The 26,584-nt window shown below is 44.2% G+C and overlaps 1 protein-coding gene across 3 annotated transcripts in view; it reads right to left on the reverse strand.

Annotated features, from left to right (window-relative positions):
- Positions 1–21,054, reverse strand: part of LOC147422750 (putative protein S-acyltransferase 22) — a 33,037-nt gene extending 11,983 nt beyond the window's left edge. The window contains exons 1-3 of one of the 3 annotated variants that reach the window (XM_086503671.1): positions 20,734–21,054; positions 20,426–20,644; positions 19,687–19,800 (exon numbers count right to left, since the gene is read on the reverse strand). In XM_086503671.1, the coding sequence (XP_086359797.1) occupies positions 19,687–19,800; positions 20,426–20,467 (156 nt within the window). In that variant the 5' untranslated portion in view covers positions 20,468–20,644; positions 20,734–21,054. The remainder of the gene's footprint in view (positions 1–19,686; positions 19,801–20,425; positions 20,645–20,733) is intronic. The other 2 variants (XM_086503672.1, XM_086503673.1) reach the window with 2 other exon arrangements.
- Positions 21,055–26,584: the final 5,530 nt, after the last annotated feature.

Consider the following 26,584-nt stretch of genomic DNA (forward strand, 5'->3'; position numbering starts at 1 on the left):
CAGCAATAAAACAGTGCTGATTTTTGTGTGTTTACTTGAGAGGTTATCACCCTCTCGTTTCCCTGCTTTGGAGTAGCAGTTAGCTACTCTTGTTCCTGTTCAGGGAGGCTCTTGCCTCAGCAATAGAGCATCAAACCACAAGACTGAACATGGCCAATCTGATGAGCCCACTAGAGGGGCATAACCACAAAGAATAGAGGAGAGAGAGAGCAGTGAGAGGTGTGCAGGTCATGACATCCTGCCCCTCACTGTACATAGAGGGTAAGCCAGCACTCCATTGAAGCTCTCCCACCTGTGACAACACTCAAAAACGAGCTCACAGCTGAAAATCACGTTTTTGCCTTCTCTTTAAATAGTAAACTGGCCTCAGAGTGCCAAGTGTCACTCATTTGTGCATTTTCCCGCTTTAGACCCTCGGGTTTAAAAATATATCACCTGTAGCCTCTGTTGACTTGGCCACAGAGTAACAAAATGATCCCCATGTCAAACTGCACGTAATGACGCGAAGACATTTTGCCGTCCAAAAATAGCAATCCCTAAAATTTAGGAGTTTCTGCCATAACATTCTTCTAGGTCATCTGATCCTCTTTGTACATTGCAGCCACACCCAGAACTGAAATGTAGCCTATGTAGCAAAGGATTCCGCTTTGGCTGGCCAATGACCCCACTTTGGCTAACCATAGTCCTTGTCCAACCTTAGTGCTCTTTAGCCCTCAAGCCTGGACTCTCTCTGAACAGTTCCACACTGGCTATGCAATGCAAGGCAGTTAGATTTCCAGAGGGGTGTTTCCAAAAGGTAAAACAAACGAAATTCCCCAAAGAAAGAGAAAATAAACAAAAATGGAATTGCCACTAGCTGGTGACACAATCAATCTAGATTTAGAAGTGATATGGCACTTTTGTGAGTCTATTCGTAGACCGTGCATGCCCAGTCACTTAGTGTAGATGCATATCCTCTGGTTGCACACAACATAATCATCAGTATTCCCATCAGATTCCATCGGGGGAATTTTCTAGCGATTTTAGCATATTTTACCTATTTTTGGTATTTTTCACTTATTAATTAAGTGACTTTCCAACAAAAGTAGGTAGGGCAATTTTGCTAAGAAAATATATAAGCAAACCAAAGTTAGCACTAAATGGCAGAAGAGGCAACAGGAGCCAAGCTCAGCAGGCAACTTCTCAACAAGACCTTGGTGGTTTTTCCTCCAAGCAAAGACCCCATTGCATAGTGTTTCCTCCAACAAGAGTCCATCGCCATCCACAAGCATTGCCTGGCGTTTTTGGCATCAGCAGGTCCTCACCGCAATCAAACCATCAGATAGCGTTTTTGCAAAGCATCCTCAGCCTGGCGTTTTTGCATCAGATCTGCATCGCCAACAGAACCCAACACCAGCGTTTTTGGAAAGACCAGCATACCTAACGTTTTTGGAACACAACAGCCTAGCGTTTTTTGGTTTCATCTTCAGCCTTGCAAATCCAGCATATGCAGTGATTTGCAGCCCTAAAAGTCCATCAAGATCAGCCCTAAAAGAAGTAGCAGATTCAGCCCGGATAGACCATTGATTTTCAGCCTATAGACACCTCAGTTTGCAGCCCTAAACCTGCAGATTTTCAGCGACAAAGATCCACAGAAAACAACCCCAAAATCAGCGTTTTTGGCTCAATCGCAGATTTCAGCCCATAGCGTTTTTGGACAGCAGTAGGAAGATTGCAGATTTCAGCCATTAGGTCGACTTCGTCATCCCCGTCGTCATCGTCGACATAGCCTATACTTGCATCATTCCCATGCATACAGTTTGTACCAGATTGTGCAATCATAAGTAGACCACTCTCGCCGACGAGAGTGGGGCCTTTGGAGGAGGGTTTTACAACGTCTCTGGTGTCGTATCTCTCTTCTCTCTCTACCTCTCAGTCTCATTAACTTGCACGCACAGTGTTCATTCACTTTGTTTGTGATCATAGCATTCTCTCATTAAAAACGGAAGGCTCTTCTCTCTCTACCTCTCAGTCTCATTAACTTGCACGCACAGTGTCCATTCACTTTGTTTGTGATCATAGCATTCTCTCATTAAAAACGGAAGGCTCTACCTTCCATAAGAACAAAAGGAACCTTGAGCACAGTTCGGAGCACTCATCTTGAGCAAAGCGCTAACATTCATTCCGCTCACCTAACATTGGTATCAGAGCTTTGGCAGTGTTCTGTATCACTCAAGGAAAGAACCACAGAATTTTTTTTGCTTGTTGATGTCGCACGAACCCAGGTTCACTTGGGCGTGTCGATTCCTAATCGTGTTTTTGAAGAGTGAAAGGAATCCCAGGAAAGAAGGGCTTGTCCAGCCTCCCCTTGTGTCTCTTTTCACTCATTGAGAGCGGACCATCCACTTAGCGGCCGGCCAATCGACGTGAGGTGGAAAAAAGCAACCTTGGTGTGAGCACAAGGCGGGGTGCGCCTACGGAAAGGAGTAGAACTCGGGTGAAGAGAAGATCCTTCTCAAGCACAGGTTTGCAAGTGAAAGAAAACCTCAAGAACCTCAAGAACCAAGACCCCCAAGAACCCAAGTTCCTCGTGAACTTAAGAACCCATGACTTCAGAATGGTCATCACTCGAAGCGGAATGGATACTTCGCTTGGAGGTGATGAGCATGAGAGAGGCGAAGAAGAATTTTCTCCACCAGGAGGTTTTTCCGACCCTCCCCCTTCCCCATCTACGACAAAGATTGCACTAACTCCTATGGAGGCTTTGAACCAGATGTTTATGGAAAGGAAGTTAGAATGCGAAGCACGAAACGCAAAAAGAAAAGTAGAAATGGAACGCAGACATGCAGAAAGAATGGCAGAAATGGAATGCGGACACGCAGAAAGAAGAGCAGAAAGAGAAGCCACAAGGAAGAAAGCCAAAGCAATACAAGAACAGAGCGACCGACAAAACAAAGAGTTCTGGCGACTCTATTCTCAAGTTCAGGCACAAATGCAAGAGATTTGAGGAAAGGAGACTCTCTCGGTCTCTTCTTCTCCAAAGCATGATACACAGGATTTGCATAATGATTTGAATGATATTGATAAGCATGATTTGGATGATAATGATGAGCATGATGATTTGCATGATCAAGATGTGATTTCTCACAAGCATGATGATTTGCATGATCAAGATGTGATTTCTCACAAGCATGATGAGTTGCATGAAGATAATGTGATTGTTCACAAGGATGATGTGTTAGTGGATGCTTTTTCTAGCGAAGCTAACCTCATTGTAGATTCAATCAATCACGAAGAACCGATCTTGGCTTTCGAGTCGAGGTCCAAAGAACCCCCACAAGACGATTCGATCATTCAGGAAGAAGCGATCTTGCATGATACACAGGATTTGCATAATGATTTGAATGATATTGATAAGCATGATTTGGATGATAATGATGAGCATGATGATTTGCATGATCAAGATGTGATTTCTCACAAGCATGATGATTTGCATGATCAAGATGTGATTTCTCACAAGCATGATGAGTTGCATGAAGATAATGTGATTGTTCACAAGGATGATGTGTTAGTGGATGCTTTTTCTAGCGAAGCTAACCTCATTGTAGATTCAATCAATCACGAAGAACCGATCTTGGCTTTCGAGTCGAGGTCCAAAGAACCCCCACAAGACGATTCGATCATTCAAGAAGAAGCGATCTTGGCTCTCGAGCCTAGGTCCAAAGAACCCTCACAGGAAGTATTATGTGTTCACATGATTGATACGCACGCATTGTTCAAGTGTTTCATTCGTGATCGTTTCCTGTATTTTAGTCAGCGTCTTTATGTGATCCCTTTTCCTAGGTATGACATATTGTACGTTGAGGACGTTTCACTCATGAATGAGCACAAATGTATGTAGACTTTTCATGAAAAGCTGAAAAGTATGCATTCAAGGAAGTCACATTCCATGTCTCTTCCTTGGCCTGACACAGTTGTAGAAAGAGCACATGACAGTATGAGCACCAAGCATGGGTATTTCTGTTGTGAATTGCCACAGTTGATTGATTTGGATCAGAAGAGAAAGATTCGATCTCATTGTTTACGTGTGTGTGGTGAACGGTTTGGCACTCCGTCTCTTTGTTCATCTACATTGCATGCACGGTCTATTAGGACGACATGATTTTTTCCACTTACTTTACATGGAATAGGTATGTTCATGGTTTTGTGTTGGAAATGGTTTCAGGAATTTTCAGCCACGGAGATTCTTGACGAAGAAGGAAGCATGACTCTCGACGAAGATGAAGCATCGAAGAAACCTCAGAAGACTTTGTCGCTTTCGGCGCGGCCCAAAGAAGCAAGCATTGCAGAGCTTTATGAAGTTCAAGTACCGCACGACCCACACATCAGAGTGGGCCGACGAAGAGTCCCTGTAACAGACTTGGACACTCCAAGTCAAGAATCAACCGCGACAGCACCAATTAACCACTTCAAAACAATTCACAGATCACAATAGATTTGCACTGGCCCGACGGAGTTCCGTGCCTAGAGATATTGGCCCCAAAGACTGGCGCCCCTTTCGGTATTTCTTTTTATATTAATCAATCATCAAAGTACAAGAGAGCGGTTAGGGTTTCACTCTCAGACTCTGCGTCCAGATGCTCTGAGAAGTGAGGCCCTCACCACTAATTTAAAGGTTACAAGGGATGCCCAAAAGCAGAGCCCCAAAAGCTTTTAAAATCAAAAGCATCAGTTCTCTCTCTCTCTTAATGAGTCTTTTCTCTTTTTCTTTTTTTTTTTTTTAAAAAGCAAAAGCAAAATTCGCGTCGCTCATCATTTTCCAAAAAATAATAATAATAATAATAATAATAATAATCCGCCTCCGCGATTTCCGGAATTTAGGGTTTTTGGCAAAAATTAGGGTTTGCAGGAATTTTAGGGTTTCTGGCAGAAATTAGGGTTTGTGATATCCGCCACATCATCACTTTGTGACATACCCCCCTCTTGAAAGCATTGTAATCGACCGCGATTACGCCTGCAAAACCGACAAAAGCCATAAACCGTCTTAGCAGACACTGACTGTTAGTACCTACGTACTAGGAACACACATCTAGCACATGTACAAAATCGACAGTCACATCACACGACATCACAGGACATCACCAGACATCACAGGACATCACATGACATTCAACATTCATTCGGATCTTAGACCATGATTTATCGGCAATGTAGCTAGCAATCACATCTAGGTCCAATCGGGTCCTCATCGATGTCCGATTGACTAACCCCTATTGCAACCATGTCTATTCGAGATCAATCAGACCAAAATGCTGCAGTCATTTCGGCTATCAGTTCCTGCACTCACAAGAAGTCAAGAACAAATAAGTATCATAATCAGGAATTCCATTTCATAAAGTCATCCAGCAGAATACTGTCAGCTCTCAGTATCCCTGAAGCTCAAAGAGACATCAGTGACTTTAGTATCAAAATCGAGGCATCTGTTGACAAAGGAGCGGAGTAACTCCCCTCTTGTGCATCCCACTGCACCAGATCTTCGACCAAGCTGAGTTTCTGGGTTCCGTTTGGAGTAGACTATGCTAAACCAAAACATCGAGGTAAAGTTTCACAATCCGAGGAGTATCTACTAGGTCCTCCTCCTCCATCCACTTCGCATCAAATGCAAGAAAGTTCTTGAACTTAACCAAGAACCGCCTTCAGACTTTACCTTTCTTCGTATCATTATGTGCCAAAATCTGTTCAGGAACAAGGATCTCCTCGTTTTCTTCCACTTTGGGTTGCTCATCAAGCTCCCCATCATCAGGCACATCACCCTTAACAGGGTTCAAGAGACTCACATGCAATGCATTGTGAATCCTCCAAGTATCTGGCAGTTTCAATCGGAAGGAGACATCATTTATCTTGTCAGTAATCTCGAAAGGTCCGTAGTATCACATACTAAGCTTTGGAAAAAGCCTCTCCTTTCCCTTTTTCTTTCTTAGGCGTGCCTTCTCAAAAGTAAGAGCACCCAATCATCCTCCTTCAGTTTCCAGTCGCGACGATGGCGATCCGCTGCCTTTTTCTGTCGTTCTTGAGACTTCTGTAAAGTCTCGCGAACCTTGGCAAAAGCCGTATCCAAATCTCGCGAATATTCATCCGCTTCAAATTTCTAATCTTTCGTGCTCAGGAAGGATGGAACCTTCGCAGCAGTTTCAACAATCTCACATGGCATCTTCCCCGTCGAAGAGTGTATCGTGTTATTGTAGGCAAATTCCACCAAAGGTAAGTTCTTTTCCCATTGAGTCTTCTGATGCGAGATACAAGACTTCAATAAATCTAAAATCACTGAATTGGCAATCTCAGATTGCCCGTCAGTCTGCAAGTGGAACGATGACGAGAACTGCAACCGCGTGCCAATGTTCTCCCAAATTGCCTTCCAAAACAAACTCTTAAATCTGGGGTCTTTGTCGGAGACAATCGTCTCAAGCGTCCCATGTAATCGGAAAATCATCGTGATCATTCTGTATTCTCGGGAGATCAAAAAAATGAAATCCATTTCAATATTTTCCCAGGGGCGGTTGGGTATGGGTAAAGGCTGTAACAATCCCTGTGCCTTATGCCTGTCAAACTTGACCTTCTGGCATACCAAGCAACTGCGCACAAACTCTTCCACATCCTTCTTCAGTCTCCGCCAAAAGAAATCTCTCTCTACCCCTTTCATGGTGGTAGCAATGCCGCGGTGACCCGTAAAAGGTGGACAGTGGCAGTCAGTCATAACCTTTTCCCTCAACGGCTGTGTAACGCACAACATAGTCTTTTTCATCAAGTAGCCTTCCCGAAGGGAGTATCCAGCTATTGTCTCCCAATCCTGTATCCGTGTGAAAATATCTGCAAAATCTGTATCTGTGGCACACTGATCGACCATATCCTCGAAGCTCCTATGATGTATCGCGGAAATAGCCAGAACCAACGGTTTTCGAGACAAAGCATCTGCCACCACATTCTTCTGTCCCTGCACATGGACAATCTGGAAGTGGAACTGTGACAAGATGTTCACCCACCGCATCTGCTTTTCCGAAAGCTGCTTCTGTGACAAGAAGTAGCGCAAACTCTGATGGTCTGTAAAGACAGTAAAATCCGCTCCGAGTAGGTAATGCCGCCACGGAGTAAGAGCATGGATAACCACCAAAAGCTCTTTCCCATAGATCTGTGCTGTCATCTCCGGCCTAGAGAATAAACGGCTCTCGTAAGCTATGACATGGCCTTCTTGCATCAAGACCGTACCCAGACTACGACCACAAGCATCACAAAATACTTCAAATGACTTCTGCAAGTCCGGCAAAGTCAAATCTGGTCCTGTAGTGAATTTCTCTTTCAATGTCTGAAAGGCAGTCACCTCTGTGGGTCCCCACGAAAAAGGTACTCCTTTCTGTGTCAAGGTATGCAAAGGGGAAGCAACCTCTGCAAACTTTCGTATGAACCGGCTGTAGTACGAACACAGTCCCAAGAAGCTTCTAACTTCATGGGCATTCCTCAAATCGGGCCAATCACGGCCAATCACGGATAGTCTCTATCTTGGCCGGGTCCATTCGCACTCCTGCTGCTGACACAATGTGTCCCAAAAAGTGTATCTCTAGTAGGAAAAATTCACTTTTCTTTGCATTAATCACTAACGTGTGATCTCGTAATGCCTGAAAGACTTGAAGCAGATGATCTCTGTGTTCTGCCTCATTCTTGGAGAAAACAATGATGTCGTCAAAGAAAGTGCCAACAAATAGCCTGTACTCTCAAAAAATCCTATCCATCATCCGGTTAAATGTCGCAGGAGCATTGGTTAAGCCAAAAGGCATCACCAAAAACTCAAATAACCCAAAAGTCGTCCGAAAAGCTGTCTTGTAGACATCTCCTGGCGCTATCCTGATCTGATGATATCCACTCTTCAAGTTAATCCTGCTAAAGCACGAGGATCCCTGTAACCTGTCGAGTATATCATCGATCCTAGGAATCGGAAATCTGTTCTTGATGGTGATTTCGATGAGAGTGCTATAATCGATGCACATTCTCCAAGATCCGTCTTTCTTCAAAACCAACAACACTGGAGAGCAATACGGTGAAGTACTAGGCTGGCCAAGACCCTTTTCCAAGAGGTCTTTCACTGAGTTCATAATCTTTTCATTCTGTACTCGGCTCACACGATAAGGTGGCCGATTCGGTGGCGTGCTTCCAGATTTCAGATCAATGGTATGATCTTCAGGCCCTCTCAAAAGCAATCGGCATGAGCGTGGAGAAAAAAAAAATATTGGCGTTCTTTTCTTCAGGTCAAAACATATTCAACCTTTATCCATCGTTCAGTTCTCCCAAAAGAATGAGTAAGAAAACTGAAGTTCATCAAGTACAATCTCTAAGCCCTTCATTTATCAAAGTCGCTTTCTCGGCCCGGTAGTCAACCACGGCGTAGTTCTTGTGGTACCAAGGGATCCCGAGTAGAACGTCACTCGCGTGCCCTGAACACCCCTGTCATTGCAAACGAAGTTTGCCAATGCTCGGTGTAATGGCAACATCCCATCCGGGTGCCAGTCGAAATACCTCCACCTGTGGCGTCAGTCTGTCGGGCGTAGTTCCAAATCGAGCCGCCAATTCCAAGTGAAAAGAAGTTGGCCTTGGCTCCTTCAAAAGAGCTTCCTGATCCTTCACTTTGTCCCAAAAAAAAAGCGGCAAAGTTTGTACTTTCATTCATTTGATTCGGTGCAAGTCCCACGCCATGTGATACCAGTTCTACTTTTCTATCTGCCTTTTCTCCCACATTCCTCAGCTGCTCTCGAACTCTCAGGCCTGTCGTCGTCTTTATCATTCTGTTCTTTCTGTGCCTTTTTTAGGGCACTTCGCGAACATATGTCCATGTTCCCCGCATCCAAAGCACTTCCCCTCTCTGATGAAGCGAGCTCTCTCCTCAGGAGTAAGCTTGGGTTGTGCATCCTTTTTTCTCTGGCTTGCTCTTTTTCTTTCTACTTTCATTCCCAGAAGTCTGTTCGGCTCGTTGTGTCATGGCCTCATCTGTGGGGTAGGTCAGACTGCCAGAGTAAATGGCAAAGCCCCGCTTCGCATGACTCATCAACTCCTGAATAGAAGCCGACTTCTGTTCCAAGCAGTGATCTCGGATCTCTCTAGGTAGACCCAAGGTAAACCGCTCAATCTGTTCTTTGAACGAGATCTTCTTGAATGAAGAGGCGGGTAGAAAAGAGTTCCAGAATCTTTCACAGTAAGAATTCACTGTATCGTTCTTGGTCATCCGGAGATGGTTCCAAGCAGCTCGTATATCTCGCTCAAACTCTTGAGTCAACCAAGAAGAAATAAAAAGCCTCTTGAATTTCAGCCATGTAACTGGCACAGTCTTGCTTAATAGAAGCGTGGACCACCAAGTACGAGCATTCCTCTTAAAGTAAGAGGCAGCTCTCTCAATCTTGGAGTGCTCTGAATAGCGTCCTCCCGCGAAAGCGATGTCAAACTGCTGAAAAAAAAGACAAAGCCTTCGAAGCATCTGAGTATCCTGAAAAGTATCAAACTTGATCGAGTGGCCACCCTCCTTAAACTCTCGGACTTTCTTGCTTTTATCTTCGAGAAAGTCATATTGGTTGGCTTTGTAAAAATTCTTCTTGTTCGCATATAATTTTCCGTCATCGGAATCTGAGCTGTCTGTAGACGAGTCCTCGGTAGAACTGTCAGTCTCTGGGCGAGATGTAGCCTTCTTTGCCTTTTTCTTGCCCGTTCCGAAGCTTTGCTTCTTGCTTCGCTTTTTACCTTTTTTGTCTTCTTCGCTCGAATCCGAGGAGCTAGAAGAACTGTCAGAAGAAGAAGAAGAAGAAGAACTGGGTAGGTCTTCAAACTTGACGCGCTTCTTCAATTTCTTTGCCTTGTCAAATGTCGACCGACGACCTAAATATCCCGGGAAGTCAGTGCCTTTCTTCTGCTTTTTGCCGTGCTTTTTGGCTTTCTTTTGCATGTCAAAAAGCTGAGCAATCCGTGCATCAACCACGTTCTCCAGTTCCTTCTCCGTATATTTCTTGGAGGCAGAAGGTTTCTAGAGAGCGGGTTTCGGGAGTGGTGTTGTGGTTCTCTGCCACTCTGTCTGTACCTCTTTCAAAGAGGTCTGGTTCATATATTTTGCCATCTTCGGGTCCTTGGCAAAATTGAGCATCATCTTTGTTGCATCGCCAATCAATTGACGACGCTCCATCTCTCTTTGCTCCGCCTGAGTAGGCCGAGGCGGGCCATACTCTCTGTCTGAATCTTCGTTGTGATCCCAGCCCGCATCTCCAGGTGCAGAGGGAGTCGACTGATCATTGCCTGAAGCCATAGGTGCCGCGGAAAAAAAAAATCGGGGATCAGATTTCCCGTAGAAGAGAAATCGGCTGTGCTTTGATACCACTGTAACAGACTTGGACACTCCAAGTCAAGAATCAACCGCGACAGCACCAATTAACCACTTCAAAACAATTCACAGATCACAATAGATTTGCACTGGCCCGACGGAGTTCCGTGCCTAGAGATATTGGCCCCAAAGACTGGCGCCCCTTTCGGTATTTCTTTTTATATTAATCAATCATCAAAGTACAAGAGAGCGGTTAGGGTTTCACTCTCAGACTCTGCGTCCAGATGCTCTGAGAAGTGAGGCCCTCACCACTAATTTAAAGGTTACAAGGGATGCCCAAAAGCAGAGCCCCAAAAGCTTTTAAAATCAAAAGCATCAGTTCTCTCTCTCTCTTAGAGAGTCTTTTCTCTTTTTTTTTTTTTTTTTTTTTAAAAGCAAAAGCAAAATTCGCGTCGCTCATCATTTTCCAAAAAAAAAAAAAATTTTAATAATCCGCCTCCGCGATTTCCGGAATTTAGGGTTTTTGGCAAAAATTAGGGTTTGCAGGAATTTTAGGGTTTCTGGCAAAAATTAGGGTTTGTGCTGTCCGCCACGTCATCACTTTGTGACAGTCCCTTACAAGATTCCAGATGCTATTGGCGATCTCCCTCGACGCCATATAGTTCGGTACAAGTACCTCACTTTGAAAAGGAGGGGATATCACGTGACACATCCAACCCTATGTGTCCATGGACAAGCTACAACATGATCAGGGTTCAGTCAATCCAATCAGTCTAGATTTAGAAGTGATCTGGCACTTTTGTGAGTCTATTCGTAGACCGTGCATGCCCAGTCACTTAGTGTAGATGCATATCCTTTGGTTGCACACAACATGATCATCAGTATTCCCATCAGAATCCATCAGATTCCATCAGGGGAATTTTCCAGTGATTTTAGCCTATTTTACCTTTTTTTGGTATTTTTCACTTATTAATTTAAGTGACTTTCCAACAAAAGTAGGTAGGGCAATTTTGCTAAGAAAAAATATAAGCAAACCAAAGTTAACACTAAATGGCAGAAGAGGCAACAGGAGCCAAGCTCAGCAGACAACTTCTCAACGGGACCTTGGTGGTTTTCCCTCCAAACAAAGACCCCATTGCATAGCGGTTCCTCCAACAAGAGTCCATCGCCATCCACAAGCATTGCCTGGCGTTTTTGGCATCAACAGGTCCTCGCCGCAGTCAAACCATCAGATAGCGTTTTTGCAAAGCATCCTCAGCCTGGCGTTTTTACATCAGATCTGCATCGCCGATAGAATCCAACACCTAGCGTTTTTGGAAAGACCAGCATACCTAACGTTTTTGGAACACAACAACCTAGCGTTTTTAGTTTCATCTTCAGCCTTGCAAATCCAGCATATGCAGTGATTTGCAGCCCTAAAAGTCCATCAAGATCAGCCCTAAAAGGAGTAGCAGATTCAGCCCGGATAGACCATTGATTTTCAGCCTAAAAGACACCTCAGTTTTCAGCCCTAAACCTGCAGATTTTCAGCGACAAAGACCCACAGAAAACAGCCCCAAAATCAGCGTTTTTGGCTCAATCGCAGATTTCAGCCCATAGCGTTTTTGGACAGCAGTAGGAAGATTGCAGATTTCAGCCATTAGGTCGACTTCATCATCCCCGTCGTCATCGTCGACATAGCCTAGACTTGCATCAGTCCCATGCATATAGTTTGTACCAGATTGTGCAATCATAAGTAAACCACTCTCGCCGACGAGAGTGGGGCCTTCGGAGGAGGGTTTTACAACGTCTCTGGTGTCGTATCTCTCTTCTCTCTCTATCTCTCAGTCTCATTAACTTGCACGCACAGTGTCCATTCACTTTGTTTGTGATCATAGCATTCTCTCATTAAGAACGGAAGGCTCTAGCTTCCATAATAGAGCCTTCCATAAGAAAAAAAGGAACCTTGAGCACAGTTCGGAGCACTCATCTTGAGCAAAGCGCTAACGTTCATTCCGCTGCACCTAACAGAGCATCAAGCATCGGCATTTCCATTGTGATTTGCCACAGTTGATAGATTTAGATCAAAAAGACAAGTTTCGATTCCATTGTTTGCGTGTTTTTGGTGAATGGTTTGACACTCCGTCACTTTGTTCATCTACATTGCATGCACAGTCCTTTAGGAAGACTAGAATTTTTCCAGTCATTGTACATGGAATGGATATGTTCTTGTTCTTGTGTTGGAAGTGGTTTCAAGAATTTTCATCCTTGGAGATTCTTGAAGAAGGTAGACGCATGACTATAGACGAAGTTGAAGCATTGAAGGAGCCACAGATGACTTTGTGTCGCTTTCAGCGCGGCCCAAAGAAGCAAGCGTTGCAGACCTTTATGAAGTTCAAGTATCGCATGACCCACGCATCAAAGTGGGCCGACGAAGAGTCCTTTCCAAGATTCCAGACGTTGTTGGCGATCTCCCTCAACGCCACACAGTTTGGTACCAGTACCTCACTTTGAAAAGGAGGGGATTTCACGTGCACATCTAACCCTATGTGTACGTGGACAAGCCACTTCATGACATGTCAGTTAGCCTAGCTTAGGAAGTTTTCTGGCACTTTTGTGAGTCTGTTCGCAGACCGTGCATGTCCAGGCATTTAGAGTAGATGCGTATCCTCTGGTTGCACACAACATGATCATCAACATTACCATCAAATTCCATAAGGAGCATTTTTATAGTGCCTAGACCAAATTTCCCTATTTTAGACATTTTTCACTTATTATTAATAAGTGACTTTTGTTGGGAACTCGGTAGGGCAAATTGAGTAAGTCACTATATAAGCAAACTAGCGCTAGCACTTTCTGGCAGAAGAGGCAGCACGGACCAAGTGTCCAACACAGCACCTTCTCAGCAAGACGCCCCCCGCCCCCTCCCCCCTCCCGGCGGAACTCCTAGCGTTTTCAGCCAACAAAGAAGCCAACGTTTTCAGCTTTGCAGATCAGCCCAGCGTTTTGCATTCGCACATCCACTTGGCGACAGCAGGACCATAGCATTTTTGCAGATTGACACCAAATCAGCCCTAGCGTTTTTGGATCAGCAGGACAACATAGCGTTTTGCACATTCTCCGCGACAGAACCAACGTAGGCATCAGCGTTTTCAGTTTTCAGCAGTCAGACTCCGCAGTAGAACCCCCAAACCTCGCAGATCTCACCTTCCCGCAGCAGATCCTCGCCGCACGGTCAGATCAGCCAGCGTTTGCAGATTCAGCCCAAAAAACGCAGATTTCAGCATCTGCGTTTTCAGCGCATTGTCATCGCATCATCGTCATCGCCGTCGACACCGACATAGAGTCAGAATTCAGCAGATAAAGATTTGCAGATTTCAACCATTAGCGTTTTCAGATTTCAGCCCGTCTCGTCATTGTCAACATCGTCGGTAAGTCCATTGCATTGTAGAGATTTGTGCAATCCATAGTCACAGGGGACGCCCTTTTTCGGGCTTCCCGTCCCCACTTGCTGTCCCGCCCTCTTTTTTACACTAAAAATCAATTTGAGCCCCGTCCCCTGTTCCCCGTCCCGGAATGCATCCCTTGCGACTATGGTGCAATCAATAGTAGACCGCTCTCGCCATAGAGAGTGGGGCCTTCGGAGGAGGGTTTGACAACATTCTGGTGTGGTATTCTCTTCTCTCTCTATCTCTCAGTCTCAGCACCTTCATTCACAGTGTTTATCCACTTTGTTTGTCTCCATTGCAATCTCTCACTAAAGGAACGGAAGGCTCTCCCTTCCGCAAGTAAAAGGAACCCTTGAGCACCATTCGGAGCACTCATCTTGAGCAAAGTTCAACATTCACTTCCGCTGCACCTTACACTCGAGCTGCGGGATTTCTCAAAGATAATGCTATGCATTGGTAGAGTTCAATCAAGACCCAACCATATGCTCCAAGTGTCGCGTGCGCACTGCACTTGCGCCACATGGACAAGCTTCTGCTACAGTCTAGCATTAGTCGTAGTTTAGGTTAGGACCTAGCCTAGCACTTTGTGAGCCTCTAGCAAGACGTGCATACCCTCTCTTGTGAGCGCCTCTAGCAGGTCATAGTTGCATACCCTCTTTTGCACAGTACAATCAGTCGGCATATAAGCATGTGAGCGTGTGAACCGCCTCTTAAGTAATAATAATAATAGCCATTATTTAGCATGGTTGTGGGGCTGAATTAAAGGTTGCTCGACCCAACATTCTGGTAGTGTAACAAACTTGGGCACTCCAAGTCTAGATTCTGTCGGGACAAGAGAGCGAATCACTTAAAATACTTCACAACTTTAAAATCCCAATTCAATTTGGTCGACACGGCTCGGCGTAGTTCCGTGCCCAGAGAGATTGGCCCCAAAGACTGGCGCCCCTTTCGATATTTCTTTTATATTAATCTTTGAGCAAAGTACAACTTCTGAAGGGTCCTCCGCTCTCAGACTCTGTGTCTAGATGCTCTGAGAAGTGTGGCCCTTAGGGCTCTTTTATTCTTACAAGGGATGCAAAAAGCAAAGCCCCAAAAGCTATTAAACTCAAAAGCAAATAGTCCCTAAAGCAACTAATCCCAAAAATCTGCCCAGAAAAAAAGCATCAGCGCAATTTGCAGAAATCCGTACAACAACCACGTCAACATGTCAGCGCGATATGCGGAGATCCGTACTGCTGTCCGTACAATTTCTGCCACGTCAACATCTATCGATAAGGTTTCTGCCACGTCAGCTATAAGGTGCAACAGAATGAATGTTTGAACTTTGCTCAAGATGAGTGCTCCGAATTGTGCTCAAGGTTCCTTTTACTTATGGAAGGGAGAGCCTTCCATTCTTAATGAGAGAGTGCAATGGACACACAAAGTGAATGGACACAGAGCGAGAAAGTGTATGAGACTGAGAGATAGAGAGAGAAGGAAATACGACACCCGAGACGTTGTAAAACCCTCCTCCGAAGGCCCCACTCTCTATGGCCAGAGCGGTCTACTTATGATTGCACAAATCTCTACAATGCTTGGACTTGCCGACGATGTCGACGACGATGAGGACGACGACGAGACGGGCTGAAAACTGAAATCGCTAAGGGCTGAAGTCTGCAAATCTTTATCTGCTGAATTATGACTCTATGTCGATGACGACGATGCGACGACGACGCGCTGAAAACGCAGATGCTGAAATCTGCGTTTTCTGGGCTGGAGCTGTAAACCTTGCCGAATCTGACCGTGCGGCGAAGATCTACTGCGGGAAGGTGAGATCTGCGAGATTCAGGACTTGATCTGCGAGTGCTAAAGGCTGAAAACTGAAAACGCTGGTGGTTCTTGATGTTCCGTCGCGGTGAGTCTACAAAACGCCGGGGCTGATCTGCAAACCAAAAACGCTAGGGCTGATTTGAAGTCTTCTTGCAAAAACGCTAGGGCTTTTGCTGGTTCTGCTGTTGCCTGATGTCTTGCAAATGCAAAACGCTAGGCTGATCTGTGGTTCTACTATCGCCGGGAATTTGCAAGTGCAAAAACGCTGGCTGATCTGGTGCAAAAACGCTAGGTCTTCTGTTGAGAGAAACGCTTGAGTTGTCGCGGGGGTTGGTCTTGCTAAGAAGTTGCCTGTTGAGCAAGGTGCTCCTGCTGCCTCTTCTGCCAAAAAGTGCTAACTCCGGTTTGCTTATATATTAACTTAGCAAAATTGCCCTACCTACTTTCCAACAAAAGTCACTTAAAAACAATAAGTGAAAAATGTCAAAAATAGGGAAAATAGGTCTATGCACTGTAAAAATGCTACTGATGGGATCTGACTGGAATCTGATGGTCATGTTGTGTGCAACCAGAGGATATGCATCTAATCTAAGTGTCTGGACATGCACGGTCTGCGAACAGACTCACAAAAGTGCCAGATCACTTCCTATTCTAGACTGACTTGACTGACTAAACCCTAGTCTTGTCCACGGACACATAGGGTTGGATGTGTCACGTGACATCAACACATTTGCTCGTACCGTTTATGCCCGCGGGTGATCATGCCATGTCACCATTTTGTGACATACCCTCCTCTTGAAAGAATTGTAATCGCCCTCGATTACGTATGCAAAACAGACAGAGGCCATAAAATGTCTTAGTAGACACTGACTGTTAGTACCGACGCACTAGACACGACACATCCAGCACATGTACAAGACGACAGTCACATCAGTGCACATGACATCACATGACAATCAATCACAGAAACATTCATTCCAAATCTCAGACAATGACTGCCAGCAACGTATTTAGTAACCACATCTAGATCCATTTTGGACCTCATTGATGTCGGGTTAACTAATCCCATATTGCGATCATGTCTAACGAGATTTTTCGACTCAAGCACTGTCGTGTGCAAGTAGTCATTCGCCTCCAGCAATGTCGTGTGCGAGAATTGTTCGCCTCAAGCACTATCGTGAGAATCTGTCGCCTCAAGCACTGTCGTGTGCGAGAATCGCCAATTTATCACTAAGTTCATACTGAACAGAGTGGTCCAGTCATTCATTCCATTGAATCAGTCGTGATTCATGATTTGTTATGATTCATGATTTGTTATCAAGTTCATTCGAGAGCTGTCACTGCTCCATCTCATTCTCTTTTCCAGAATCAACAGATTCTTTCATAAAACATTAGTTTTATTCAAAAATTTGTTATGGGACTAGTATCGCCTCGTCTTGCTGTTCTTTCAATCTGCCAATCATCCTAATTCTTGTGCCCTTTTGGAGCACCGTGTAGCGATATGTCCTTGTTCTCTGCACTAGCCTCAAAGTTCGTAGGAGAATCCTTGAAGTGTGTGGCACTAAAACTCAAATTGCATGTCAATTGACTTTTCCTTCATGATTGCATGAATGTGCACATGTGTGCACATAGTTTCAGCATATTGTAAGGCCCATATATCCCAACCTACTAATGCATTTGACTTGGAAAATTCTAGGCTACATGCTGGTGTTTCCTGATGCCCACCAAAGAGTAATAATGCCCATCAAATGTGTACGAATCAGTTATGCAAGAGAGTTCCAAAATGTACAAACCTATCTAATGGACTTGTCCATATATGCAAGTCTTGCAAATAGGTTCACAAAGTTGCTGATACAAAATCTCTTAGGCTCAAGAGACAAACTTTTGACATACCAGTAGCATGCCACATGGCACATAAAGCTATGAGCATGTGGTACCAAGCCTCTACCTCGACCTAGAGTTGATTATTTTCTTCAACGATGTGGACTTGGACCACCCATCGTTGATTATCTTCTTCAACAATGTGGACTTGGCATTTTAAGTTGCATTTCATGATTGTAGGCCATCTTGGCCCTGCATACGCACTTTTAGCCTATTTTAGCCCATTATTCAGCCTTCATTACTTCGGGGAGGACCACTTATTGAATGAAAGGACCTTGTTCCCATGGTGTTTGATCAAGAGAAATCAATTATGACGCTCTACAAGGCTCTAACACCTTGACTGGATAGTCATCCACGACATCAAAGCAAAAGCACAAGCAAGGGGAGGGTAATACTTCTAGATCTAATGGAAAGTCCAAGAAGGAGGTGATTTGATACAAGTGTGCTGGTCCAATTTGAAGGAATCTCCCCAAAAAGTCTAAGTTGAACAGTGGTGTTGCATCGGAATCTGATTCCTAGAGGTAGGTAATGTTACCCCAATATACGAGTGGGCAGGGAGGGGGAGGGGAGGGGGATTAGGACCTAGCCTGACACTTTGTGAGCCTCTAGCAAGACGTGCATGCCCAAGCCGGTCATAGGTGCATACCCTCTCTTGCATAGTATAGTCATTTAAGAATTCCAACATGTGAACCACCTCTTAAGTCATTTTTGTAATAAGTGACATTTTTTTAGCATTATCTTCCCATAGTCGTGGAGCTGGATAAATGGTTCCTCGACCCAGTATGGAAGGCCTATATAAGTGATTTGGGAGGGTCATCTCTCCAGTAGTACCAGTACCGCAGCACAACCAAGCATCAGCCAACGTTTTTCAGCACCACTTCACCAGCATTTTCAGCCAATCATCCTCAGCGTTTTCAGCACCAAAACTCGGCATTTTTATCTCAATACTCCAGCGTTTTCAACATGCAGTTTTCAGCCCAGTCATCGCCAAGCAATGCAAATCCAAGCCAAGTTCACTAGTGTTTTTGGTTTTCAACCTTAGCCTCGCAGAACCAAGCATCTACCGTCAACACCCCTCGGCATCTTAGCAGTTCCAAGCATCTGCATCAAGTTCTCGTCAACATCTCAGCATTTAGTCATTGTATCAGCATTTGTGCAAGTAATAAAGAAAGTACTTGCTCTGGCAACAGGGCAAGGGGGCCCTTGAGGGTGGTTGGGAACCGACATGCCGTGTGGTTCTCTCTCTACCTCTCTCTCCTTCATTGTGTTCAGTTCAATTTCTCTTTTCAAATGAAGTTAAGTAACACTGTGTTTGTGCGGAGTACTAGATCCAAGCTAAATCCTTAAACAATTCCGCTACACCTAGCAGCCTATGGGTAAGAAAGTAGGATAGGAGTATGTTTCAACCCTTGAGCTTGGAACATACATGACCCAAATATTATTTTGAACACACACGTAATATTATACATGATAAGCACTAGCACTACAAAAATATGAAAATTTTCACATCTGTTTTAATCTTGAAACTCCTATCAATGTCAACCATCATTAATGTCTCCATCAACCTCATTAGCTTGAACTTTTCTTGCCAATTCTGTTGAAGTATGATATTATTTTTCATACGGTTATGTTTCAACTAACAATACGAGTATGATTGCAACTATGACTGATGATAGACCTACAGGATCAACTCAGCGAAGATCTGCCCCTGGAGTCTTGATGCTTCTGGGATGAACGAGAAATGTGCAAAAAGGGTCTCCCAACCTTAAGGTGCTAGAACAATTAGACATTACTTAGGAGTCTTTATACCCCATTTAATATGGAGCACTTAAATTTGTGAGGTGCCCATGGAAGCTTAGGTCCCCCTGAGAGCATGAATGAGCTAAGCAACAAGGGACGTGAGTAGCATCATTAAGAGGAACATGGGTTCTCTAGGTCCTATCAAGGATAATAGATGGTCAAATATTGTTGTGTGACTCTCTCTCTCTCTCTCTCTCTCTCTCTCTCTCTCTCTCTCTCTCTCTCTCTCTCTCTCTCTCTCTCTCTGTGTGTGTGTGTGTGTGTGTGTGTGTGTGTGTGTGTGTGTGTGACATGGTATTAGATTCACTATTTTGTAACACATTGGTCCCATGGGTCATTTTGGCCTTTTGAAGACATTAATATAACATTTCCTTTCATTTCTATGTGTGTGTGTGTGTGTGTGTGTATGTGCTCGTGAAATAAAAGACTGCTTGAACTTACTATTAGAGAGTATGCTACAAGACCACAAGTCTCCAGAATACTATATTCCACGAATGGTATAAAGAAGATGTAGAAAGCAAACCCAAGGGCCAAAAACCCAGCAATCGCAATGACCTAGCAAAACAACAAAATATCACATTGACTAAAACGTCTTCAAGGTTTGAGCATGCAAGTTGTTGCCAATCTCTAACAACTTAGACAATTAATCTGAAATGCTTTACAAGAGACAGTCGAATTACAAATGTGGGGCATCAATAGGTGCAAAATATGCTTGCAAGCACACAAAATCACACATGGATTACAGGTTCTGCAAGTTGCTGAGCCTAAGCCTTCTCATTAGAAATGCTTGAAAAAACAGAAAGATCCTACACCTCCTCTCTGCCATAAATCGAGCTCACTACAGAAATAATCCAGAACAACGCCATTGCTAGTAACCCATACACATAAGAACACCGCTGAATGCAATTTCAAGGTAACCTTGAACTGCAGCGCAAGCTAAGAATCAATAAAGAGGTTCCTGGTTTAAAGCACAAAAATGCAGCTATGGCTGAAGTACCCTCCATCAGCATGGAGGTTAATAGTACAGACATGCATGAAGGAGAGCATTAGTCTCTATCCACAGGCACGTAAACAAATGAGGAAAGAGCTATGCTGAGCCTTATCCCAGCTGAAGTTTGTCAGCATTTGTTTGATGAAACATAACTGGGGGTTCTCTAGAAGCATGCAGAACTCTGCATACCTGGAGGGGATGATATGGCAGCTCCCATCCATGATGACGCATTTCGAGGAATTAATTAACTGGTGTGATTGAGTCATCTACTTGTAGAAAAAGTCACTCGGCAAAAAACAGAGCATTCCTGCGCGAGCCATGCTGAGCAACATAGATCACAAGCATTGAAAGATCCAAGTTCAAGCTCAGCTTGTAAGCCCAGAGTCTCAAAGCAAGGGTTTCCAGCAGCTACGCAAGACACAGAAACGGAACAGTCCTGAATGTACTCTTGGCTGTGGCGATAGTGGCTCCAAAGAAAAGATAACAAAAGAGCTAACCTGCTTTGGTGTTTTGTGCGTCTGTAGATAGATATATGTCCACGCATCGTTCGCCACAGCCAGAGTTGCTCGTCCTTCGAGAAATAGGTCAGCGGCGCAGAGGGCGCCTGTCTCGCTCTTGAGAACCGTGAGCGAGCTAGAGAGTACATGGGAGAGAAGCAACAAAGAGGGTTCGAGTCAAATGGCGCCTTTGCATCCGTGCTGCAGAGAAACGCCTGCAAAAGCAACGCAGAAAAGCAAGCATGGCAACTTCTTCTGCGTGGGTGCAGCTCACATGGATGATGGTGGAGGCCACTGTCACTCTGGAGGGCATGTTGGTTGAAAGCATCGGAACGTGGGATTTGAAAATTCCTTTGCGTTGGCCAAGTTCATACAAATCCTACCAAGGTTCAGTTCACGTGGTTGCCAACTTCTGCTCAACCGGCAACCTTCAACCAAGGAGTTCACGTTCAAGTTGGTTTTTCGCAACCTGGAAAAAATAAAGCACCTTTTTTTCTGCGACATTGAAAAGTGTATGAAAGTGCACACCGCGCTAAAATCTCTTCGTTTTTTTGGAGAGAGAGAGATAGATAGATTTTACTATCGTCTTCGAAGGTCAAATATAACTTATGGGATCAAAGTTACATGTGATGTAGTATGTGTATCGTTGATGAGTAACTCTCGATGCTCCAAAATTGTGGTGATGAAAGTCGCAATGAAGAGCCCACACTGTGACTGGAGAGGAAAGTGTGTAGGTCTAAGTCATGGCTGAAAATGTGAGAGAAGCAAGTTCGGATATGACCAAAAGTTGGGCACTCTAGTAGTGTGTGGTACTCAAGACTCTAGAACTTGCAGAGCATAATGTGCATAGTCGATTTGACTTTTCTCCATTGTCCCAACGCCCTGTCTCACATCGAAGGGAATGGGAGCTAAGCCGAATGGCTGCGATAGTGTGTATCGCCGACAAGGGGATAGGCTCAAGCATGTAAGTGTGAGTACGGTTTTCTCTTTCAACGAAGAACATGGTTCTGTAGTTAGAGACAATATGGGTGGCGGAATGTATGAAGTGTGACCCACCGGATTTTCTCCAAGCCGTAATACATTGATGTTGTAGAAAAGCTTCATTCACTTGGGAGTCAATTGAATCATCATGTAGCAAGTGTAATGCATCCCATCTCCCAACCCACTTCTATATGTCTTGCATCCAGTTTGTGCTCAAGATCTTGTTTTTATGCGCCTTTTGAACTTTTTTGCTTGCTTCCCATGCAATTGTAGGAAGTCGATGTAAGGGGTTTTGGCGCATCTTTATCATGTACTTCACAACCCTTTCCATGTCCATAACCTCAATTGTAAAAGATCTATACTAAAGAAGTAGGAGAATATATAGTGTTTGTGTCTTAACTTGGATAGAGTTTGTAAGGAAATTGCCTTTGGGCATTCTCAAATTCTTTCCAAGTAGACTTTGAAATGCTCCCATCCCACACTTCAACTCCATAAAGGAGAATCGGTGTCACTAATGCATCAAAAAGGTACTTCTTGAGAACCCAACACTTGATGTTTCCTGCATTACACATATTCTCAAATGCATAATATTCTCTCTTTCCCGCTTCCAAACGACGCATAGCGCATTCATGCCACTTGTGATTGGATGGAACTTCAAGGCCAAGGTACTTAAAGCTCTAAACAACTCCAAGTGTCTCAGTGTTGTTCACGATGCATGGCTTCTCCTTATGGTTGGTTTTCACAAGCATAATGTGTGTTTTGGATTCATTCACAATCAGCCCACTTTGCAAGCAAAAGTTCTCAAGGACAACCATAAGCTTGTGTGGTAGAAGCACTACATCATCCGCATACAACAAAAGCATGATTACCGCATTGCAAATAGTGACCTCTTCAACGCCTTCTTCGTGCAAATAGTGACCTTCTTCAATGCCTTCTTCGTGCATAGACCAAAGAGTCTTACCATACACCGAGTGACATTTTTCGAGCGAGCCAAAATTCGAGCGAATATTCATACGGCAGGGGTCCACGTTGTCCTATCTAGTGCGGTTTGAGCCCCATCCTCAACATCAAGGATGAACCAAAGGGGGGCATGCTACCTAGGGACCATGCCTATAGTTTTCTTGTGGAAGCTAATAGAGGAGCACGGCAAGTCCTAAGGTGTAGTGCTGCATAAGTTAGACAAGGCATACGTGTGGGTGAGGGTTATTAGGCAAAAAAATGAGCGGGAGAAAAACTATATAATTGTATAGTATTTAACTCTTATAATTGAGAGAAATCGATAAGGAGGGCACTGTGAAGAGAGAGAATGACGGCTTGAGAAGCACCATGTGTCAGAAGCTTAATTGTTGAGCGATATTGAATTTTAAAATTCACAAAAGAGTAATGTTCCTTGAGACGGTGTGTATTCATCTACGAGACTCTTAAAATTGTTGGAAGCCTAGTTGTTGAGCCCTCTTCTCCATGAGAGAGAGAGAGAGAGAGAGAGAGAGTTCATAGTACTCTTGAATAAGAAAAGGGGTTTGTCTTACATCCATATCACACTAGGGCATGGAAGCGAAGGCCATGCAGAGGTGGTAGCCAATCGTTTGTAGATGAAAAGGAAAAAGTTGGCCTCCACCCCTTGTCAGAGGGATGGCCTCGTACACTCGACCAAGTTCTCAAAGTAGCGGCCAACTACAAAAAGTGCATGTAGGAGTTCATTTCAGAGGCATCGAACACTGAGAGACAACGTCTAAGTTAGTGGTTTAACCACGTAGGCTACTCCTATTCACTAAGAAAAATGTGCAGCTTTGGTTTTCAAGTCTGGTGTGACATAAGCATTAACGGCCATTTGCAAAAGGAGGGTGTGACAGGTGTCCTAGTGTGACAAGGGACTTAGAAGCCATTCTAAAATACAAAAGTGAATGGATCTTCTTTAATGTGTATAAAAATTGAAAAGAAAGAAGTGAGACTCTCTCTTAGTGTCAGAAAAAACCCGGGTCCAGCGTATTTTAATCAATTGAAATTATAAAAGCCCGGGTAGATTTTGAGCTTGCCTTTAGTAAAACCAAAAAAAAAAAACAAAGTTTTAGTGTCACTACTGGCAAAAGCTTCAAATTTTGACCTGAGAACCGGGAGAAATCCAATTTTGCCCTTACTTTCACCGGTTAGGAAAAATGTATTTTCTAGCCCTTCTCTCTCTCTCTCTCTCTCTCTAGTAGAAAAAATATTCCTCAAAGGGTTTGCCCGACGCACTTTGAGGGAGATTTTAAAAAAAAAAACACATTGAAACGCTTTTAAAAAGAAAAGTGTATTCATTTTTGCATTTAACACTAAGAGAGAGAGAGAGAGAGAGAGAGAGAGAGAGAGATAGCTAAAAGAAAACTCTATTCACTTATCCAATACATGGAATCTCTCAAGATCCCATTCAAAGTTGGTTGGCTGCCTCCCCCCCCCCCCTTCCATCTTTTGCTTTGCTTTTAATTTCAAAGCTTATATTAGTATCTTTCAAAATTCCTATCAAAAGAAAAGGGTGACAACCTATTCACTTTACATTCACTACTACTCCAAGAGGAGAGAGTCTTTTTTGGCCTGCCCAAAGGGCAAAGGCTATAGAGATGCCTTCTCTTTTTGCTTACTAAAATAGAAAAAAGATTGGGTTGTATTTTTAAGCATTTTTTGATAGGCAAAAAATGTTGATTGGTTGAAATAAGATAGTGGGTACTCATTTAAATGAAGAGTGTGTAAATCTAATGATGGACATGTCTGGAGACAAGCGAGACATGTCTAGAGACAAGCAAGACATGATACTTTATAATCACCCATAGGAGAGAAGCTCTAAAAGCTTTGATTGAAAATTTGATCATGAATAAAATAAGATATTGAATTTGTTTTTGTAAAAAAAAAGCTCCTTTTGAGATGATGAGTTTCGAAACTTGGAAGGCGTTATGAGTCATCATGAATATAGGTTGCAAATCGATTCTTTGCAGATTTTTTGTTGGTTCTCTATGTTTGGAGCCCAAGTCTGACAGTTTACAAAACTCTCTTCTTCTTCTTCTTCTCTCTCGTCTTCCATGTTCCAAGGAATTCCCTGCGACAATTTTTCTTGATGATGAATCCCATGGGCGATGATGCAGAGCCTGTTGTTGAACTATGTGACGATGATGCAGAGCCTGGTGATGAATTTTGGGGTGCAGACAAGAATGTTGAGCAGTAGCTCGGATCTGTTCCCCGAAAACTACCTGAATCCTTTCTCTCTCTCTCTCTCTCTCTCTCAACCTCAATGGGACGCTGACTCTTTAGAGTTTCGGTAGGGTTTGCACGCTTGAGCAAGCAGGGTTGGAGACGCCTCAGCTATTTCGTCCTACGTGCATTGAAAAGGCTACAACACCCTACGCAGCTCGTCGTCTTGTGAGCTTTGAAGATCAAAACGAAGCTTTGTTTGAGCTACTCGCCCATTTTTGGCACGGTTGGCTTTGCAAGGCAGCGTTTGGAGAGATACGAAAAACATTAAATCAGATAGGGGGCGGGTGGTCTCTGATCTCTGGCAGAGCGAGATGTGACAGAGCTAGTAAGGCAAGCATGCATCATCAGTGTACATGTGAAGCCTAAGTGACGTGGTGTTGGATCACTATGGGTAGCGATGTTGTGGTAGCAAGATGAACTATCATCAGTGACATTCCTCTCTAGGTAACGCTCAACTTCATCTAGCTGGTAGTCCATTCACCATGCAATCTCTACACATTCCTCTGGTTACCTCGAGAAGCAGGTGTAGTCGTTGTTGGAGCCGTTATCTACAAGCACTCCAAGCAGTGCTACTTCATGAGCATTGGGCTGCAGAGAGTTCAACCGAGTGCAAGAAGCGTTGAGATGCAGGGGAGTCCAAGTGGGTGCATCCATAATTGAATTATTGTGTCATCGCTTGCACCTCTCAAGTGCTTGAGCCTAGCTTAGAGCTTTCGCAGCCCAAGGTTCAACTTCAACGAGCCCGGTGGTGTCAAGGGGGTGGTGGATATGGAATCATTGATTCCTCATGCTAGGGATTCACTGGAGCCACAATTAGTGCATTGAACGTTCACTGGTTGTGGACTTTGTAGCTTGAGAGAGAGAGAGAGAGAGAGAGAGAGAGAGAGAGAGAGAGAGAGAGAGAGAGAGAGAGAGAGAGAGAGAGAGAGAGAGAGAGAGAGAGGGAACCCACGTATGTCCTCCCGAAGAAAGAGCCTCTGTCATCCCTCCTTGCTTAATTAAGCAATTGTAAATGGTGCATTGAACTTTCACTACCTGTGGACTTCACAGAGAGAGAGAGAGAGAGAGAGAGAGAGAGATAGTTCTATTATCGTCCTGGGAGGTCAAATATGACCTATGGGACCAAATGAACATGTCACGTGGTGTGAGTGGAGTTCATAAGTGACTCTCGATGCTCAAAAATGGCTGAAATGAGCGTCGCAATAGAGAGTCCACATCGTGGTTGGGAGAGGAAGGTATGTAGGGAGAGATCATGGCTGAATATATGGGGAAAAGAGGACCTAATGTGGTCAAAAACTGAGCACTCAAGTAGTGTGTGGTACTCACTCTCTCGCACTTGACGAGGGCATAAGGTGCAAAGTCGATGACACTCCTCGCCAGTGCCCCAACGTCCTGTCTCGCAGCGTAGAGAATGGGAGCTAAGACGAATGGAGGCAATGGTGCGGATCGCACTCAACGGGATGGGCTCAAGGATGTAGGAATGGGTTCGGTTACCTCGTTCCGAGAAGAAGAGAGATTTGTAGTTTGGGGCAACGTGTGTGGTGTAATGGCTGAAGTGAGAACCTCCGGATTTCTCCCAAGCCGTGATACATTGGCGTTGTAAGAAGGCCTCATTAACTTGGGAGTCGATCGACGCATCCTTGAC

This window comes from Adiantum capillus-veneris, chromosome 27, assembly GCF_014529385.1.
Source record: "Adiantum capillus-veneris isolate H3 chromosome 27, ASM1452938v2, whole genome shotgun sequence".
Classification (NCBI taxonomy): Eukaryota; Viridiplantae; Streptophyta; class Polypodiopsida; order Polypodiales; family Pteridaceae; genus Adiantum; species Adiantum capillus-veneris.